At 37.6% G+C, this 21,586-nt stretch overlaps 1 protein-coding gene across 11 annotated transcripts in view; it reads right to left on the minus strand.

Moving 5' to 3' along the window:
- LOC117293140 (voltage-dependent T-type calcium channel subunit alpha-1H-like) overlaps positions 1–21,586 on the minus strand; it is a 107,349-nt gene that overhangs the window by 41,142 nt on the left and 44,621 nt on the right. For 10 of the 11 annotated variants that reach the window (XM_033775368.1, XM_033775375.1, XM_033775373.1 and 7 more), the window contains 4 exons: positions 9,887–10,028; positions 7,937–8,118; positions 7,136–7,341; positions 4,809–5,061 (listed from right to left, as the gene is read on the minus strand). In XM_033775368.1, the coding sequence (XP_033631259.1) occupies positions 4,809–5,061; positions 7,136–7,341; positions 7,937–8,118; positions 9,887–10,028 (783 nt within the window). The remainder of the gene's footprint in view (positions 1–4,808; positions 5,062–7,135; positions 7,342–7,936; positions 8,119–9,886; positions 10,029–21,586) is intronic. The other variant, XM_033775367.1, reaches the window with a different exon arrangement.

A 21,586-nucleotide genomic window follows, 5' to 3' on the forward strand; every position in this document is an offset into this window, starting at 1 on the left:
TTGCAAGGTTTATTGAATGAAACCATCTTCGGGTAAGCAACAATATTTTGCGCTTAGCGATTTAGAAGCAGCTCTATGAAGTTGTGAACTACAAATCAGACATTTATATGATTAGTCTTGTCAAACAAACATGCTCAGCAAACTTCCACTAGCATCATGCACTAACTTATAAATTGACGACATAAATTACCCGACCGCAGCAGGAGCACCCACATGCACTGTCCCCATCTTCACTGTCTCTGGTCATTTCAATGTCTTTTTTACTTCCTGATATTCCACCAGGCTGAAAATTCCGACTTCCTCCGAAATCAGGGACACTAGTGCTTAACTGAGCGCACTTGCTGTGTGCAGAGCCCTCGACGCGTGTAACAAAGTGTGTTGACTTTGTTTTATGCTTTTTAAATCGGGACAAATATCTGTGGTGGTTTTCTGCCCACGTTACATGTAAAGGAAACTGTCTAGAGCTTGCCGACGAAGAGTCTTCGCTTTCTGATACTTGACCTTTGCTCTTTGACATATGACCCAAGCTAGGGGTAGTGTTAACTGTGATATTCCACATTGAGCTTAAATCTGTTTCATCAGGATCTCGGTTTTGAATCATGATATCCCAATCATCTCTATCATTAGGATCTCTCAAATCTGAATCAACTGAGTTAGTCTTGGCTTCAGCGTTAAGTGACTTGATGTGTTTAGCTTTGATTCTGTGTTTTCCAAGCAACGACGGAGGCAGCCTAGGAGAAGGGGGTGTAGCTACAACTGATGGTGTAAACATGCTGTGCAATGGTGCATCATCCTTGGGTAGGGAGGTAAAAGGTGGTGCGTGACAATTAAGGTGTTCCAGTGTATCCGAAGTACCAGGCATTTTCAAGGGGTGCACAGGGTGGTGGAGGCACAGGGTGATGGGAGATGCATGTAAAGAGAAACAAAAGTGAACCGGGAAAAGAGATGAAAGCAAATGAAGGCATTCATGAATTGATAACGAGCAAAAGGTGTCTTCATCAGGCAATGTTATAATCCTCCATCATGCTGCCGCCATCTTGTTTTGTATCTAAAGAAACCGAGGCTGGAAGGGCAAATTAGTCTGGCCCCTTTTGAGTACTTGTGTTCATCACAGCTATGGTACACTGGGAACAGACAAAGATGGCGGTATACATAATGCAGGTTTATAAATGGACCATTCTAGTTTGTCCTGCTATGGCTATACTCTAAGTATTCAAAGTATTGCGATTCTAGACTCAAAGTGCTGAATTTAATAATTTGATCGAAACCCACAAATAGTAAAAATAATCACCCTTGACCCCAAATCCTCAATTAAAATAAAATGTCTCTTCATATCAAAACCTGATCCTTAACAAAATGAAAACAGAATTCTTTGAAATAAAGAGTTGCATCCACTCAATAAATTTTCAAAGCAAATTATGTCCATCGACGTAATGTATTTGCAGTATTGGTTTTTGTAGGAAGAACATTTTTGAATCAGCTTATTTATATTTCTTTTGAAAGGGAATAGAGTTGTCACAAAGCAGTATTTCATCAATAATGTGAGTATTGTTCACAAAGACAGGCTAAAAGTATTGTTTCATTTCAGAGCTGCAGCAGAAATGCAAATTTACAAATTTTCCCTACAGAACTCTTGCCCCCCCCCCCCCAATCCCTCCATATAGTGTTTACCTAATCTAATTGACAAAATTCCTTTGTTGAAATTCTAACCATCAATGACGTCAAACTTCAAACAACTAAATTAGTTAAGGCATCCAATCTGATGAGATTGAGTGCGGCCATTTTGTAAAGGATCGAGTGAAAGAGGAGACGATGATGAAATAATCTGAAAGATTGACTGCTTTCAAAAATGTCCCCCTGTTGTAAAATTGGTTCATGCATCTAGAGTAAGTACAACATTCACATTTAAAGAAGTGTGTCTGTTATTTTTCATCTTAAAAAAAGAAAGGGAAACAAAATAAGAAGAGGAAACTGAGTTGAGTGCAAAATTTTTGAATAAAACTAATCTGGAACAAATTCTTTCTGGACAAACATTTGAAAATAAAAATTACTTATAGTTTCACGAATACGTTTTACTATCACTAGGTTTTTTCCCCCCATCTATAGACTTTGATCCCAACAATAAAGAAGGTTATTTCTTCCTTGTTATTTTTCTGTCAAAAATCTAGCAATGTTGTACCTTCTCTTTAAAGTCGCTGAATAAAAGCCCAGTTCAAAATCCACATAATGCACACATGCAAAGCAAAATCATGACACCCAAAGAACAAACAAAGCGAGTGGCACTAAAAAAAAATGTCAAATTTTGCTGTGTAGTTGCATTAAGGTGGAGAGTGAACTGGGTTTCTGAACAGCCACCTCTGTACCACGATTCACCACAATAACCAGTAAATCTCTGGCTGCAAAAAGTTTTACTGAAAATGTACGGAATCTAGTTTAAAAAATATTGATTTACCCCCGGAAAGCAGAAGCACTTCTTGTCTTCCTCCTCCTCCATTTCCTTCTTGAGAGGAGGCGAGGAGGGGAGGTTGATGAGGATGAAGATGATGATGATGGATGATAAAGATGGTGGTGATGTGGAGGATGGCATGAGAGGAGGGAGCGGTTAAAAGACGAGGTTTTTTTTTAGGGTGGAGGAGGGTGAATGAAAGAATACGACTGGGTCAAACAACTTCTTGAAATATGGCCGTTTCTCAAATTTACCTCATTTTTGAATTAAAATACTTTATCAAGAGGGGAAACTGACTGGGTGAATTTAAAAAAGGATTTAGGTTGAGCAAACAAAAATTGACAGAGAAGGATTTGACCAACGACCTCCATATTGATATGCTGGCGCTGTACCAGCTGAGCTATCTAGCCTATTGTTGGTCTCCCGATTTTGTCAAAGTCTTTGTTCGGGGTGTCAAAAGAATTTATTTAGCCAGACTAAAAGTCAGCCCAAAACATAGTATTTATTCTGTCGATAAGTTTCAAATCAACTAGATTCCAGAAAAAAATGTACTTTTCGCATATGTAAGGCTGTTTTTCTGAGGTGAAGAATTTAACTTGAAGGGGAATATTTTTAAATTCACCAAGGAAGAAACCAAAGGCACGTAGCAATTGCCCTTGCTACCTTTAAAAAATTATATATATTTTTTTCTTTTCTGAACGACCATATTTCAAAATAGCTTACAGCTCACAACTCTTTTAAAGAAATTGTCATAAAGAATCAACTGTGGTGCAATGGTTGCCACGGTGATTATTAATAGCAAAAGAAACAACATGATTATTTGTAACATTGTCAAAAGGTGCAACACACAGTAGATTTTCTTCATTTTCTAACATGAATTTTAAATAAACGGGTATGGTCTGCAGTAGCATCATTTGTACATCTTGTTCGAGTAGTGTTATTTTTGAAAAGGGCCGGTGGTTGACAACTCAACATTTCGATCAGTATGCTCTGTTTGACATTAGCAGAGACAATCAGAGAACACTCATTGAAACCATAAAGACAATCAGAGCATATTGATCAAAACGTTGAGTTGTCAACCACTGGCTCTTCTCAGAACCAACACTGCCCAAAAAAAGAGCAACACATAGTGCAACCGCAAAACTCAGTGGAAGTAATTTGTTATGAATAGAAAAACACAGGATATGAAGATAATGGCTAAATTTATTATTTTCTTCAAAACTTCTTCAAAACCCACCAGGGAATTCCCCAAATAAAGCTCATTATTTTAAAGGAAATCTTCTGTTGTGTTACACAAGCTGAAATGAAGCATCAATTATTGAGCATCTTGAAAATAAGTTTGAGACACTGAGCAAACAAAGAGAATGTAGTCTTACTACATGTAGACAGGTTGTTTGTGGAGGAGGGAAGGTTGTAGGCGTTTAAGGATTAGGTGTATAAGGGTACAAAGGATCAATCCAGCTTAACTGGATGGAAGCATGCATTCCAATAAACATCTCATGTTAATTATACGTACACATTGCACAAGGAGATGGGGTCGGGTTACAAGACAGATTTCAACCATTCATACAATTTGAATTTAGGTTAATGTTCAGGAGATACACTAACGTAGACAGATTTAAGAGAAGCCTTGTCGAGATAACTATTGTGCAGTTACGTCAGCAAATCGTTCAATGTATCAGAAAGTCTTGCGCGTAAATCCCTTTGAAAACTGTGACTAGCAATTCCAGAGTTTCAATTGACTTTTATGACTTCTGTTTAAACTCATCTCTGGAATGAAATTTATGTCATCAGTGCAATTAGGTTCCCTTAACTGGTGCTTAGAAATTGATTAATCAGCAATGAGTCTTTTTGATTATTCCATAGACTGCTCGTATACGTCGCTGAGGCCAAACAATGCTAATGTGCTCGTGTGTACGCACCACGCATAACTATCAGACAACTAGGTATTTCTTTTACCTCAATGAGGGCGCTGTTTGAATTCCTAAAGTCATACCCAAGGTGGCATATGTTTCTACTGAACAATTTTGTTACCTTTTGCCAGCCATACTTTTAGCAAAAAACAAATTAGCTTGCCTTGAAATTTAAGATTTTTATCCTTTTTTTCAGCCATACTTTTAGCAAAAAACAAATTAGCTTGCCTTGAAATTTAAGTTTTTTATCCTTTTTTTCCCAGCCATACTTTTAGCAAAAAACAAATAAGCTTGCCTAAAAATTGAAGATTTTTTTTACAACTGCATGAAACATTTGTTAATCTCATCTGACTTCCTAATATTTAAACATTTCTCGGGAAGGGTGGATTTCGGGGTTTTATAAATCAAGGTGACAATCACACAATTAATACAAAACTTTTAAAACTTACTGCCTCATCCACCTGATCTGGATCAAAGATTATCTCCTCTTCGTCATGGTGACTCATCCTCCCCATTGAGCCTCGGCTACTTCTCTTCTCGGCCTCCATGATCTGTTTATCTAGCTGCGCTGTGAAGGAGCCACCATTGCATGAGATGTAAGAAGTACGGCGGCTGTCTCCGTTGCAGCTAGCTACAGAGGTACGTCGGCTGTCTGTGTCGGGAACGTAACCGTTGTGGTCGGAGTTCTCTTGAGATGAACTTCTATTGAAGGAAGATTGGCAAATTATAGATGATATTAGAAACTGGGATAGAACGCTGTGTTACCTCTTGTTTTATTCTTATTTTGTTATTATTATTTTTTTTTTCTGGTTCCAAATTCACACTCTCGGTAAACAGTACTGTCTAAAGGCCCACACTTTGTGTATCACAACTTTTATATAAAATAACAAACCTGTGAAAATTTAGGCTCAATCCGTCATCGGAGTCGGGAGAAAATAACGGGAAAACCCAACCTTGTTTCCGCACGTTTCACCGTGTCATGATATGTGTTCAAAATAAATCCGTAATTCTCGTTAGCGAGAATTGATAAATGTTTTAATGTTTTCTCGAAAAGTAAAGCATTTCATGGACTAATATTTCAAGAGAAGTCTTTCACCATTACCTTCTGTAAACCCTGTAAGTTATTTGTAAATCTGTGAACTTTTTTTTCTGTTCTGAAAGTGTATAATGGCTTTAAACTGGAAGATTAATACAGATTTGTCTTTTTTTTTGTGACTTAGAATTGTATTTCTTTCATCTCATTAACTTTCATCTCCTCCAGGTGATCCCCTCGCTGTCGCTTATCTCTGGATATATGACACTATTGACTGGCACCCCAAACAAAGATATTGACAAAATAGGGAGACCCCATACATGGGGCTAAATAGCTCAGTTGGTAAAGCACCGGTACATTAATTTGGATGTCACTGGTTCATTTCCAGCTCTAGTGAATTTGTCTTTTAAACGAAAGTTTAGCTTTTGTTACTGAGCTGTTGACATAATACTTTTCCCTTTATGGTAAATATAAAATTAAAACGATTTGAATTCATTTAAAAAATAAACAACAATATGTTCTTTAATTGCAATTTCAAACTTGTAACATTCAAGAGGGTGTTTAGTGAAAAATGCGAACAAGTTTGACAAAATGACTCAAAACCCACAAATCATGTGTTTGTTATTTTAGAAACTTAATTTTTCATTTCTGCCAACAATTACTGTGAAGACCACTCTTAATCAATACACCCTAATTACCATGAGCTCCAAAATATGCAAAACCAATTTTAAGAAATCTATAGTACTCAGTATTTTGTGCATGGGTAAAGCCAAATTGAATATAACATTATAGTCCTGAGCCGACGAAATAATGCAGATAGAAAACTCTTGCGACTGCAGATAATCAGCGCCAAGACAGAAAAAAAACAAGAAAACCTCAAATGTCCAATCTCTAGTCCCCAAGGAGAACACAATCTCAAGACTGTGTGTGATTATTATCACGACCCAGATGAGCTCATTAAACCCTGCAAATTGTCTGGCAGTTTTTTCTCCTTTGAGGGGGCATGTAGGGGAGCGTGGGGGTGGTTTCCTCGGCTGATATCACCCACGATGTTTTTCTCCTCAGTTGGATCGGAATCTTGGGGTTAGTTGTTTTGACCGAGATGCTTAGATTTAAAGAGGGCACGAGGGGAAATAGTTTGTGTTCATAAATAATTGGTCTGTCTGTTGTTTGTGAGAATTATTTCAGATTTTTCCCTGAAAAGGCTAACTTGTCACCGAAGGCAAAGTAAAGGAATTGTATGTGAAAAATGGCTTCAATCTATAATTTATACACAACACCAATCCTCCGGAGAAATATATCCATATCATAATATTAAACCGACTGTGGAATTTGAAATTTGCCTGGTAGAAGTACCATGTATAATAAGGTGAGGTTTGCCATAGCAGTATGTGTAAATCTCTTTTGAGTAACGTTGGTTCTGAAAAGAACTGGACCCAATTTTCATGGCTATGCTTATCGCCGAATTCTGCGCTTACGATCACAATTCTCCACTTGCGTGCAAGAGCCGGATTTATGCGCCAGCAGTGTAAGCGTAGAATGCCTAGTAATGTGGAGAACGCATGCCCACAAGCCAAAATTCCCCGCTAACCCGTGAAATACACGCTTGACTTAAGCACAGAATTCCCTGCTTCGGCAAGCGCAGATTATTTGCTACGGTAAGCAGAGCCGTGAAATTTTGCCCTGGCGGTTAACAACTCCTGACGTCGAACTCCAAACGTCGAACCAATCAAAACTTTATACCTTCGACTGCTCATACGGCTGCTGATGTTAGAGTGGATGTCACTATCGGTGTTGTGGTCACCTTCAGGCAACTGGAAAGGTCGTAGGTAGTGACGATCTCTCATCTGAGTAGGATTGGTGGAGAGGATGCCTCTAGTACGACCAGAACCGTTCCGAGAGAGGGCACTGCGTGGTGGACGGGGAGAGCCATGGATGTGGAAGGAGGACTACAGAGGGAAGAAATGTTGAAATACAAGTTTATAATAAATCAATCCAATCCAATAATTACTTCTGGTGAAAAGTGTGGTTTAAATAAAGGCAAAGTGGAACCGTTGGATTGGTTTAATCCTACAAATGAAGATATATTAGACTAACCTGTGCAAAATTAATTTCAAACGGTGGTACCATTTTTTAGGTTCGGAGTGGTTATATTATGTCCACACAGGAAGAATAATCCATAATTGGAAAACACAATCTCAGAAGTGAATCTGACATTAATGTTTCTCAGATTTATATTTTGGGGCATAAAAACTGATATATTTTTCCTTAACGACATAACTTCAAAGTGAAATGATTCTCAAAATGCTTTATACTATAGAAAGCTGCTGCATTTATTACCAAGTAAGTTTACAAATGTAAACCTCCCTGTATATGCTCAAGGATATAAGTGCCAGGAGTCGAACCCTTATTTTGTAAATTACCGAACTTGGGTCCACCACCCTAGACCACTTGGCCACACACCCCAAGTCATTGTACCAGACATCATTCAAAATCCAACTCACAAATGGCTAAATGAAACTCATTTTGAAACTCATTACTCACCACTGAGTCCGAGTCAATAGACTGAGTATCAAGAAAAGGTCCCTTGAATTCCTTAGGCTGTTCACACATTGGGGATCCCTGAGGTGTTGCCGCAGTGCGGGTGATGATTGGGGGGCTCGTTAGACCCCCTGGAGGAGGCGACTGGGTGACATCGGGGGCAAGTAAGGCGAGTTGCTTCTCATCTGAGTGTGAAAATTGAGTAGTGAGAAATGAGATTGAGTTTTAGGAATCTGATTTTGAGCTGTGAGAAGGCGAGTTGCTTTGAATTTGTGTATGAAATCTGAGTGTTGAGATTAGAGATTCTGATTTTGAGTTTTGAGAAATGAGCTTATAGAGATTCCAGATTCCAATTTTAAGCTGTGAGAAATTAGCATAGAGATTGTGATTTTGAGTTTGAAAATTGATTTAAGATTCTGATTTTGATCTGTGAGATATGAGTTTGGACATATAACATTTTGGTTTTAGAACTGTGAGAAATGAGCTTAGAGATTTGAGATTTTGATTTTGAGCTAGGAGTTCTCGGATTTCAATTTGAGCTGTACAAAATGAGTTGAGAGATTTAAGATTTTGATTTTGAGCTATGAGAACAAATCTAGGAGATTTAGGATTCTGATTTGAGCTGTGAGACATGAGGTTAGAGATTTAACCTTTTGGTGAAAGTGACATCTCAGAAATCTGACCTTTTTTTGTATTGAGGTTTGGGGTTGAAACTTGAAATTTAAAACTTGAGACTAGAGATTGAACCGAAATGTTAAGCATAGAATTGAAATTCAATAGACAATATAAATTAGATTATAAAAAATGTGAGATAGTGTTTAATAAATGCACTTTGTGTAGTATTGAATAGACCTTGAACGTCTGTAATGTATTTCAATATTCTCAAGAAACTGGGCCTAATTTCGCACAAATGCTGAAGCACACAAAAAACTTAAGCAGAAATTATTTTGGCACACTAGAATAGGGTTACCAGCCAAAATACCATGACACATGTACCAGTAGTGACTGGCTTCCTGCATATTTTAGCCCAGCAGAATTTGGCATTATTGCCTGTTTAATGAGCTCTATGAAATGTGGCCCAAGGGGATTCCATGTACGATGCTATAACATGCGAATAAAATAACATCACACAGTTCGACATGAAAAAACTCAGCCTTTAGCCATTGAGGTATAAATGTTCCATGTTTGAAAAGGGTCAACAGCTTATGATCATCGGTAGAAAAAAAGGCAGCGATTCCTGCGGGCTTTCCCCAAAGTAAACCTCAGACATAACAATAATACCAATTTATTAGACCACGCCTATACAACGCGTTATTCCTTTGTAGCTTGATAAGCTTCACGAGTGTTGTTATTAGCCCCGGTCATACATGTAGGTCCAATATAAATCATCAGCCCCGAGAATCTGCTAGCCATCCCTTGAGATAAATCATCCCTCTAGCTTATTGACTGACTTATATATCCTTAGGTCCGGTAGGTGGGTCTCTATAACCCCCTAGGCTAAGGACCGAGTCTCCATCGCGACATATATTACAGATTGACCTACATGTACACTATACCTTGCGCATCAATGCTAGTACACCTTGGCATTGGACAGGTTTGGTAATTACTCAAAATATATGTTAGCACCAAAACGAGCAACGGAGAGCTGTTGGTAGTATTATGAATCATCATTTTTAAGATATGTCAATCTGAGAAAGACTTCAGTCCTTAGGCTTTTCTCAGGCATGTTTTTCTTCCACTATTTTCTTGCAACTTCGACAACCAATTGAATGATTCAAAATTTCGTTATTTGATGCATTTGTTGGGATAAATCAAGTGGGACTACTGGTCTGTGACAATTACCAAACATGTCCAGGGCCCTTAAGAAGAAAACATCAATAAAGAACAAGAAGAAACATCAATAAAGAACATATATCCAAGTAAATGTATGGGACCCTAAAGTCTTGTAGCTACCTGAGGTATCCTTGATAGAGACGATGGATTGAACATCTTGTCCCTCCTCCTTCTTCTCTCCCATCTCATCGTCGTATCTTTCATCCTCTTCATCCAAACTCTCTCTGCTTGCAGCAGCGAGGCTCGTCTCTTTCTTCTCAGGCTGGCAAAATCAAAATAAAAAGAGAAAATCTTTCAAATTCACTCAAATGAGAAAGAAACAAATCTGTTGGACCTAGACTACATCTTGGAATAAACCCCACAATGACAGTCTAGTAAAGATGACTGCTTCTGTCTTTTGTGTCTGTTGTCTGTCTTGTCCTGTATGGCATTCCACAATCAAGTAATTGCTTAACGGGGCTTGCCTCCATTTCACCAACACTGACCTATTCCTACTATTATACACCATTAGTGTATTCTGTTTTTATGTAAATCATTATTTTGTGAAGATATGAGAGATGGAAAAAAATGTTGTTGAATTGAAATTGAAATACATCTCAGAAAACTTCTTCAGGGCTTTTACGAACCTTAACCGTTCCTAATAAATGTTACAAAACACAATACTTCTAATAGATTTCTCGACAAACATTTCAAAAGAAAAACAAAATGAGTGTCAAAAGTTCTTTTAAAACCATGGTTCTGATTAATCTGGTTCTGATTGTGTGAGTAAATTTGACATTCAAGTACTAAACCACAAGAGAAACTAACTAAGTTTATTTATAGTTTAGGTCTAAACAAAGAAAAATTAACCGGAGTGAGACCACCGGATGAATGAACTGGCGCTCTACCAACTAACCCCTATCCAGATGCTGGTGGTCTCCATATTATAAGTTATCATGATAACGTATTTATCTTCAAGCAAACTTGGCGCGTGACATAGAACACACAAGACGCATGGTAGTGATATTAGCCGTGCAATATAGGTTTTGCCAATCTGCCAATCTGATTGGAGGATTAGCGCGTACTTGAAGATAATAGTCAATATCTTTGTTCGGGGTTGCAATCATAACAAAAATATTTACTATTATCGGGAAATCGCCTAGGGCTGGATAGCTCAGTTGGTAGAGCGCCAGTACAGTAATCCAGAGCTCGTTAGTTCAAGTCCCGTTCCAGTCAATTTTTCTTTGTGTAAACCCAAACTAATTTAAAATTGTACACTCTCTTCGCACTGCTTTAAACAGACAGACAGAGAGATGTAGCCACAGCCAAAAGTCAAAGCCGTGTTTTTGAAAAAGGTCAACTGAGGTCGAGCACAGGTCAGTGAACTTGTTTTAAAATCTTGATAAATGAGAATATTGCAAAGCATTTTGTTTCGGAATTATTGCCATTCGGTAGCTCAACAAAGTGAGACAGAGCAATGTGGATTTTACCACCAGATTTGTTGACGTAGTTAACCAACCCCATCTCTATTACTAATGATTCCAGATCTGGAATAACACGCACACAACGAAGGCCATTACATGGCCTCCGTTGCATCTGGTCTTGGCCTTGGTGCCCCTTCAAAAGTTTCAAATAGACTTTTAGATTTTCTAATGGAAGTGCCCTTCGCAAAATGAAAATGGCCTTGCTCTTTCAAAGGTGAAATTCCATGCAAGGGACTCCTTTAAATAACTTATTGTGTCAAGATTTTGACATAAACAAAAACTGTGGTTAGGTTGCTGTGTATTTTACATAATGCATTCATTTCCTGTCATTTCCAACTGCCATTCAAGTTTTAGAAGTAATTTCCAAACACATTGTGAGTGTTTTATTCCAAATGCAATTTGCATTTTTAAATCATCAACTCTTATCAACGATCAAGGTCGCATCTTGAAAACAGAGTTTCCGGATCCTAAGGGTTGATGTCTGATAATTTCATTTCCAAAGGCGTCTTAAAGCATTGTCAATTCACTCTTTATCACATTAATCTTGCGCAGTGATTACCAATGGAATTTGTTCTTTTTCAAACCTTGAAGATGCTTTTAGATTGAAAGGGTTTAAAATCTGTGTATTATATTTCAGAAAGAAACAAAGGACTCTTATAAGCACCCCCCTTTAAAGGAACATTACAGAATTGGTAAGAAAGAAAGAAAAATGTCTAAGATTTTACATTATTTTCACGGTCTAATGATGATGGTAGTAGAAAACGTCCCTAAAAATATTTCTGTCTGAAACGTCATACTTGATGAGAAATAAATAAAATTAGTTTCCTGTTTGGAGTTTATCGCTCAGTGAGCGTTTTTTATTTTATTTTATTTTATTTTTAATCGATGTCATGCAAAATGTGTAATCAATTTTCTACAGGCTTGTCAGTTTATGTAATGGTGGATTTCATAAAGTGCTTACACTGCCAGCGACTGTTTTGTAAGCAGAAACCAATTCTGCAATGTTCCTTTAACAACACGAACCTTAGCGGTAGCTCAGATATGTTAATGTACGTCTCGAGAAGACAGGATGCACTTTGGTCCGAGTGCAAATGCGATGTTTAGATCGAAGTGGCCAGACTATGATTTGTATGCTTTGCGGTAAACTACTGCAATGTTACATCTTGCTCTAGTTTAGCACAAACTGAGCCAAGATCAAAGGTGTTTCTTGATTGAGCGATTTCTCCACTCTTCTGCTGAGATAGTCATCCTCTATTAGCGTCATGGAATTGGAATAAAACGTAATTGCCAGAAAAAAATCTTTTTGAGAAAGACTCTGCTAGAGTCGAAACATCAGGCCATTAAATATTTCTTTTCATTTATACATGTCCTTTTGGTTGGTAATACTTGCAATAGCTAATGCAATTTTCCCAAACATCCTTATTTTATGTTATATAAAAGACATACTCTGATTGGTTCTTAGCCACTCCACTTTTTGTTAAACAAGAACTTTGATTGGCTATAATTTTCCCGCTTTTTTCCTGGATACCTTCCCTTCTTTTTGTTATAAATTACGATTTTCAAATTCACAATGTTAATAAAAAATTAAAAAACAGCCACACTGGTCTGCCTTATTCCGGAAAGACAATTAAATTCAAACAGGTTTCCATCCCCTCACTACAATAATTAATTTAAAGAAAAAAGAAGATTTTTTTAAATGGCAGACTCGGAGGAGTTACATAGGGATAGTTCAACAACAGTCAACAAAGTAAATAGGGATTACAGTAATTACAGTACCACACCAGGCACAAATAAAATCTTCTATTATTTTAAGAAAAGAAAATTATCCAATTCTGCCACAATTATGACAGGCCTGATACTTCACGGAGGCAACAAAGGTGATTGCCTCCATGCCCCCTGGTCATTGCCTTGGTGCCCTTGAAATGCTCCAGTAGAAATTTACAATTTCCTCATAGGGTGCCCTTTACCAAGGAGAAAACGCCTTGATGCCCTTGCCCTTTCACAAACGAAGCATACAGGCCTGTGGTGACCAGCTTTGGATTCAACAATACAGTATAGAATCACATGTATCATAATCACATGTAAGATTCAAAACATCTTAAAGATGCGATGTCAATATCACCATAGTGATTCACATTGTGACATCATCACTTTCCTTTGCAATTACAATTGATACACACATAAAGAACAATCTAAAAACAGTATTTTCAAAATAAGAAGCAACAAATCTTGTTTCAAGAAAACAATTCTTGCATCAGTCCCTTGAGAATTTGTCTATTAATAATGTCTTTCGGGAACGACAAAAGAGGATACAATTTGTTGAATAAGATTTGTTACTATGTCACTCATACCATTTAAGGCAATGTCTCCTTGAGAAATCAGCTCCATGGCCCTTTAAAATACTACTGAGACTTTTTAATATTATGCTAAAATGTGTTGTCACCAAACAGCTGTTTTCACAGAAACCATTTGTGCAATGTTTGATTAATGTCACACCGGAAACCATTGAATTGCATGTATTTGTTTGATTTGCGTTCATGCATTCAGTGACAATGTAAATAAAGCAAACTCGTCATTAATTCATTGAAACAGACTGCCATTAGACAAAACATTAGAAAAAATCTTTAGAAAACATGAAATGGTATGTTTTTATGTATTTATATGTCAACTATTATTTTGCCTGGATCAAAATGCAATTCAGACAAATTGGAATCAAAGATGACAGGATATCCTAAAACTCTTAATGTCATCTTTTAGATAAAGTGCTAAATTTATGTATTCATTGTCCGAGTGTAACTAAATGAAATTTCCCAAGAATAGTGGTTACTTGGAGTTCGAACTTGTTCACTTTCTTAGTTTGCAATTAACGATAAAGGTCAGCTTTCTTTATTTAAAAAAAGAATTGTTATTCTGAAAAGGTTCAATGATCTTTGTTTAACCCTCACAGGAAATACAATATCTAATTGTGTAGTTATGAACAGTGTACTTAATAATCCGTAAGGTTAGTCAATTTTGCAAATTTAAAAAAAAAGGTAATGAAACACAAACAACTAAGGGCAATAAGCTTTACATAAATACAATGTGCCACTCAAAAACTCTCTTATTTAAACCAAACATAACAATGGTTATCAAACAATAAAAGCAGAATACTACATCAGCACACATCAACTAACTCAACAAAGCAGCTGCCACATCAACTAACTCAACAAAGCAGCTGCCACATCAACTAACTCAACAAAGCAGCTGCCACATCAACTAACTCAACAAAGCAGCTGCCACATCAACTAACTCAACAAAGCAGCTGCCACATCAACTAACTCAACAAAGCAGCTGCCACATCAACTAACTCAACAAAGCAGCTGCCACATCAACTAACTCAACAAAGCAGATGCTATCGTGCAACAACGACAAGCCAGTGTAAACAAAAACTACATAAATTCAGGATATCAGCGTATAGTACAAAGCCATATGCTACAATGTATGGTTGAAGTCATCCAATTGGGTACTTAAAACAGTCTCGGATAACGTTTTCACATAACAGCCATCTTGAAAAAAATTCTTGACGCAGTGCAAAAAAATTTGATGGTTTTAGAAACAGTGATTATTCACTGGAGCCAATAGCCATAGCCGCTTGAGTTGGTCACAAACCATAGAGCTTTATAGCTCTATCACAACATCATGGGGGTGAGCTTATTTCGAGTTATTATGTGACTCACTGACTTGTGACTTGACTTGACTTGCAAAAATTTGACTTGTGACTTGACATGACTTGAGCAAAAATGACTTGTGACTTGACTTGACTTGAGCAAAGATGACTTGTGACTTGACTTGACTTGAGCAAAGATGACTTGCGACTTGACTTGACTTGAGAAAAAATGACTTGGTCACAACACTGGCTCTATGTCACAAACTAAGTATGTAATTTTCTGTGTCTTTGGCTATGGCTGTGTCTGGTATCCGGCTACATCAACAATTTAGTCAGACTCGTAAACCGTTTTCACACACTAAGTTTTTTGGTGCATGGTTAGAAAGCTAAACAAAATGGCTGCCATGTGATAAAGTATGCTCTCCTTCAAGAACATGAGAAGGGCGGAAATAAGATGGTGGAAGAAAAATGGAGAAACAGAGAGAGAGCAAGAGGGAAACTTGAGTGACAAAGATAAATAATCTGGAAGAGGATGATGGATTAGGGGAGGAAAGACAATTGACAGTTTGAAACAAATGAAACAACGTCTGATTTGCAAACAGATGGACAGTGTAGAACGGAGGGGGAGGAGGAGGAGGAGGATGAGGAGTAGGAAGATGGGAGGAAGATGAATGATTTGAACGAAAGGAAAGCAATAAGGAAAGTGGTTGGAAAAGGGGCTAGACATCTCCCGGATTCTCGTGGTGCACGGCTATGTTCTGTACGTAGAGGGGAAAATCGGAATGATTGCAATCCGAGAAACAATAACCCTTTGCATTATAACACGCAACGCTGCTGGAACATGAGGTGATGTGGAGGTTTTTTTGCACCAACTACAGCTGTTGTCCAATGAGCTGCCTCCTTTTGCCTGAATGAGGGCGCTATTGAGAGTGTGACATCATACGCAAGGGGTTTATGAACTCGGCTACCTTTGGGAAAACTCATGAAACACAAATACTAGACACAAACTGACAGAGATTGGGAATGGGATAGCTGGAATGAGACCTGGAAACTGGTCACCTTGAGGAACTGAATCAGCCATTTTGCGGGTTAGATTTAAGTAATGTCTGGTACAATGACTTGCTTAGTCACAATGTACCACTTTTATTTTGAATTCCTCAGACTAAGACAGTTGCTATGTCAAATGGTTCAGGGCAAGCTTTTGCATAGCAACCTCCAGATGAGCAAACCCCGGTACCGTTGTGCCATACACATCCATTCAGAATTGTGTATGAGTGTTCACATCGTCTCTTACTTAACTATGGAAAAGCTAGTCCATAATGATGTGACATCACAAATCTCTGCATAGTCTAAGGAATTCAAACTAAACAGTAAAGTTGTGATTGAACCAGTCATTTTAATTTAAGTGGTAACTTGTGATCTGAAGCCTGTCATGGTACCAGACAATATTCCAATCTAAGACGCAAACAGCTTAATGTAACAGGGGTATGGGCAATTGAACTTTATATTGCAGGCCTGGAATTACAACTTTGAGAGGGCAAGGCCATTTTCATTTTGCAAAGTGCACTTTTCATTGGAAAATGTTAAAGTCTATGGGAAACTTTTGTTGGGACAACAAGGCCAAGACAAGGGGCAACAGAAGCCATGGCCTCCCTGGCCTGATATCGAAACGATACATAAAAAAAATTAATCAATTAAAACCCCCAAACAACGGAGAAGGATATTTGAGACAAATACGGAGTGGATATTTTGGGAGATGAATCTGAGGGGAAGATGGAAATGTAGCGACAAAATGAGAAAGACTTGAGAACATCTAAAGCAAGGTTGGCGCAAACCAAAAACAGGCACTGATCAATCAAACAAATATATGGTTTTGGGGTCAAATAAAAATCTTATAAAAACTGCAAATGAGAGTCATCAACACTACAAATAAATCAGAGAAGACAATGTGACTACTTATAACATGCTTCAAACATTCTTATCTGGCTTGAATCAAAGGGGGAAAACAGGGCTCGAAATTAACACTGGACCACGGACCCAAGATTTTAGGCTCGGACCAATAAACTTATCACTGTACAAATGCGACGTTCTTGTGTTTTTGAATAATAAAACCTCACTGCATTTTCAATTTAAACTGACAAATGTAAACATCTTTCTATTCTGTTGTTTACTGAAGTGTTATCCATCAAGTACCTCCTAGTACTTGTTCAGAAAACAACTCAAATGCAAAACTGTGTAGATCTTGTGTTCTTCTCATTTTGATTCCGATCTTATAACAAATTCTCTAGTCCAGTAAATGCTTTAAGCTACAAGCCAAGCAGTCCTGTGGTTTTTCCCCCCAAATTCGAGCCCTGGGAAAAGGTAACACACTTGATAATTCCTGGGAAAGGGTTTTCAAGAATACGGCAGGAGGAGGGTGACTAGACTATCACACTGTTTCAAAACACACTTGGACGAAGGCATCATTGTTACTTACCATAACATAATGGAAGTGGCCAGTTTATAATGATGAGGCATGGACGAAAAGTGACAAAGCAAAATTGAAAATGTCAAATGTATTATAAGGATACAGGTAACCATGGTAACATGAGCATGTCATCGGTGTGGAATGACGGACAGGTGTTCCTAGCGATAGGATTACTGTTTGGACTGACAGCTCGGCTACCGCTTATTAAAGATGTATGCTCAGCGATAATTGACAGCGTAAATCTCTAGACTCATCTTGACGTTCGTCTTCCACACTGTGAGGTTTTGAATGTTGCTTTGAAATACCCAGGTCCGAGAAACTCATATTATAGTTTCAGATCAGATTGTGAATTTCTGAACCTTCTTTGCTGGCTGTTTCAGAAAAAAAAACACCCTGTGCTGTTTCTTTTAACTGTGAATGACACAACAGAGTTGAGAAGCAATTCCATTTCATATGAATATTTAACTATGGTGTCAGACACTCACAAGTTAAAAGCATTTTAATCTTAGATACAACAGAGATCCCCCCCCCCAACAAAAAAAACACCCACAAGCGCCATTGAAACTGGTCAAACTGCCAATACCATCTGTAAGATATAACTAATTATTTATAAATCGCTTCTGTTTTTTGAAAATGTGAAAAGCTGTGTTATTTGAGGTACAAAATGTGTTATAAACAACCTTGCTTGCTTATTTCTAGAAAAATTTCAAATGACTAAGTACTACTAAAAAATACAAATCTTTAAGCCAGTACAGAAACTCGGTTTGAATAGCTCCCCAATCAAAGAACAAGATTTAAACTGCCTTCTACTTTAAAGTTTAAGTAAAATTCTGTTGCACTCCATCCAGACAAACATCATATCATCGATCATCAGAGATCACATCAATTGATATATTAAAGGGGCGATGTCATCATGATTAAAGGATTTCATTTTGTTTCAAGACATTGGTTTCTATTCCAGCATGGGTATACATGTACATGTAGTTATGAATTCTCACCAAGATACTGCAAGCGCGCATGCCCTCTTAAGATATAATACAAGAGGAGGTGCGCATGCAATAACTGGGTGAGAGTTCAGAAATGTAAAGCCACAGGCCTGCTTTGATCGGGAACAAAGTAACCCCTAAACATAGCGATGATAGCGCCCCTTTAACGTAGCGAGGATAATACAAAGAGTCCAGTAAAAAAAATGCTGATTACTTTAACAAATAGATGTTATTCTAGAATCATAAAAGACTTTTATATCCCAACAATTTCCCCTAAAGAATCGAACCTCGGAGAGATTCACGTTGTTTTCTTTACAGTTTTTTTTTAAACCAAGTGTTGACTAACTTGTGCTGACGTGATTTCGCAAATTTTCCATCCATTGTTGTTTGAACAATGCGCGTTGACCGCCCCATCGACCTGCATGAAAACATCAGCGACATTTGACATTTCAATTTCTGAACAAATTTATGTATTGTGTGTCTCCATGCTATCTTCAAATAGCCTTCACCAATGTGAATGCATTTATCAAGTTGATGGAGGAAGGCATACAAAAAAAATCTACAAAGGAGAGAAGAAAACGAAACGGGGAAAAAAGATGCAGGAAGGAAGGAAGCAAGCTGGAGGAATGGAGAGTAATGTCTAGATCTTAGGTCCCTGGAGTAATTACAATTCAAAGATAGAAACGGCCGCACTTTCTGCATTATTGAGAGGGTAGTCTCAGAACATCTCCCTTTACGCATCGGATCTGAGAGTTACTTGAACATGATTGGGAATGCTACGTCAATGGGTCCTCGCCAAGAAATCTGATACTTTTTTTGTGATGACCATGTGAGAAGGAAACATGGAGAGTCGTCGGGTTAAAAGTTAAGAAAGAATCGCTCATATATACATGTATAATGACATTTTGAGCCCCTTTCGCAGGGGCTAACAGAGTTCATTAAAGGGAAGGTACACGTTTGGTAACTACTCAAAACAAATATTAACTTAAAAACTGACTTGGTAACAAGCATTGGGGAGCTGTTGATAGTATAAAACATTGTGGGAAACGACTCCCTCTGAAGTACACAGTTTTTGAGAAAGAAGGAATTTCTCACTAAAATAATAAAAGACTTCTAGCTAGAAGTCTTTTATTCCTATCTGAAAGCACACAAATTCGACCAACGTGTACCTTCCCTTTAACTGATGCATTACCTAGGTCAAATGATGGAAAGTGTACTGGATTGAGGGCGCTGTTTTTGGCTTGTGAGGTCCTGCAAGGGGTCTTTATGATTACTAAAGCTGCCAAGAAGATTGAATAAATATACATTCCTCACAAAATTGACAATTTTTGTAAGATTGAAATCTTCGCCTTCAGGAATATTTCAACTATTACAAACTGAGATTTAAGAAAAAAAAAACATCATGTTGGAGGGAAAGCTGACAATACTTTTAAATCCACGACCCAATCTGAGCCTATTTCAGCATGGAGAAACTTGCTCCACATTTTCAGCACTGCATGTTTTTGAGCATGCTACACATAGCCCTGGTACATGTTGGTTACTGATGATAAGAGGATGATTCCTTCACTTGTACCATTTATGCCTCAGGAGAGAATTCTCCATCGCTTGGAAAACAAAATAATCTATCGGAGGGTTCAATAATCTTGAGTGACACAAAGTCCGATGTTTTGTACATAATCTGGCATGATACTTATTCCTTGACAAAATGGGAACATTTTATTGAGTACAGGGGGATGCCCTACATTTACCCATGGTGTAGGCTTTGATAGACATAATTCATACTATTTATTCATAATTTTTGTGTTTTTCCAGGTGCAAAACAAAATCGGAAATCAGACTAAATAAGAAGAATATGATGCCTGTATATTAGACAAGTCATCACTGTTGAAGACTGGTATACAGTATTGACCTTCAATTCATGAGGTCATTGCAATAATCACATGACCCCTTAGGCAAGTACCAAAGGTCATATCTTATTCTCTTGAAAAAAAAGGAAATGGTTCCATGCTCCGAGGTCATACATTTGGTTTGGTGAATATATGACATGGGCCAAATTTCATGACTCTAACACCACTGAATTATGTGCTTGTGATTACCATTCTTCGCTTACAGTTCAAGCACCAAATTTCTGTGCTATACCTGAGTAAGCGAAGAATGCAACATGGAGTCGCACAAGCAGAAATTCACTGCTAACCCGTGAAATACAATTGAGTAAGAGTGGAGTTCTCTGCTTTTGTAATGCCAATTCTTTGCTTACACTGTACGTGTAGGTCAGAGCCATTCAATTGGCCCCTGGAGTCTTTATGAATATTAGTGAAAATGTGACTGCAATATTGTGAATATAGATTTTGATGCAATGCATGTTGAGGTATCAATATATATGTGTGCGTAATGTGATTATCGACTTGGCTGTCTAGATTATTCTGATAAGAACTTGTTTTGCAATAACATTTCCAATAATGTTATTTCTTGTCATGTGACCTTAGCATTTAAGCAGACGAGACAAACTCCTGTCTGAGGCTATTCCTCTAAAAGGCATAGTAAAAAATTGTCAGTCCTTCCATCCAAGGTAAAATTTAACAACCATGCTACAATTTAACAAGGGACCCTTGCTAAACTACTCTCTTGTGAAAAGAGGCTTCCTACATGTCCTAAGGAAGATGTTCTGCTTAAAATCGTAGTAAGTGGACTGTCCACGACTGGACAACCTAGTACCTCTGTGGGATTCTGACCTACATGTATGCATACAATGCTAAGAATGTTCAACATAATCTTAATTACAGAACAGAAGTTGTTGCAGTGAAAGTTACAGCTCGGAGTGACGTTGACACGTTCAAAGTACAATTTATCCCAAGAAGTGATGCTTTAAAGTTCTATGAAATTCTTGGCATATGGTTTGGATGCCTCATACACGGGATCACTAAAGTTGTAAGATGTCTTATCGTAAATGTCTTAATTGAAAAAACGACGCTTGTTTAGAGCTTCAATCATCGGTTAATAGCTTTGCCATAAGTACATTATTGAAATACAACATCACTGAGAAAGTGCATTGGGTGTTAAGAAGAAATTGTGAAATTAACAAAAACAAGTTGAGTCGGTTTACAAGACCCTACTTTCAGTGAAATCATCTAAAAATGAAAAATGTATACAAATCATTCACCTAACTTTAACAGTTGTTTACCTAATTTGTCTCGGATAGATGGGACTTTGTAGGAGCAATAAAATGGCGAGTGTAATTTTTTACTTAAATCGCTAACA

The sequence above is a fragment of the Asterias rubens genome, chromosome 7 (genome assembly GCF_902459465.1).
Source record: "Asterias rubens chromosome 7, eAstRub1.3, whole genome shotgun sequence".
NCBI lineage: Eukaryota > Metazoa > Echinodermata > Asteroidea > Forcipulatida > Asteriidae > Asterias > Asterias rubens.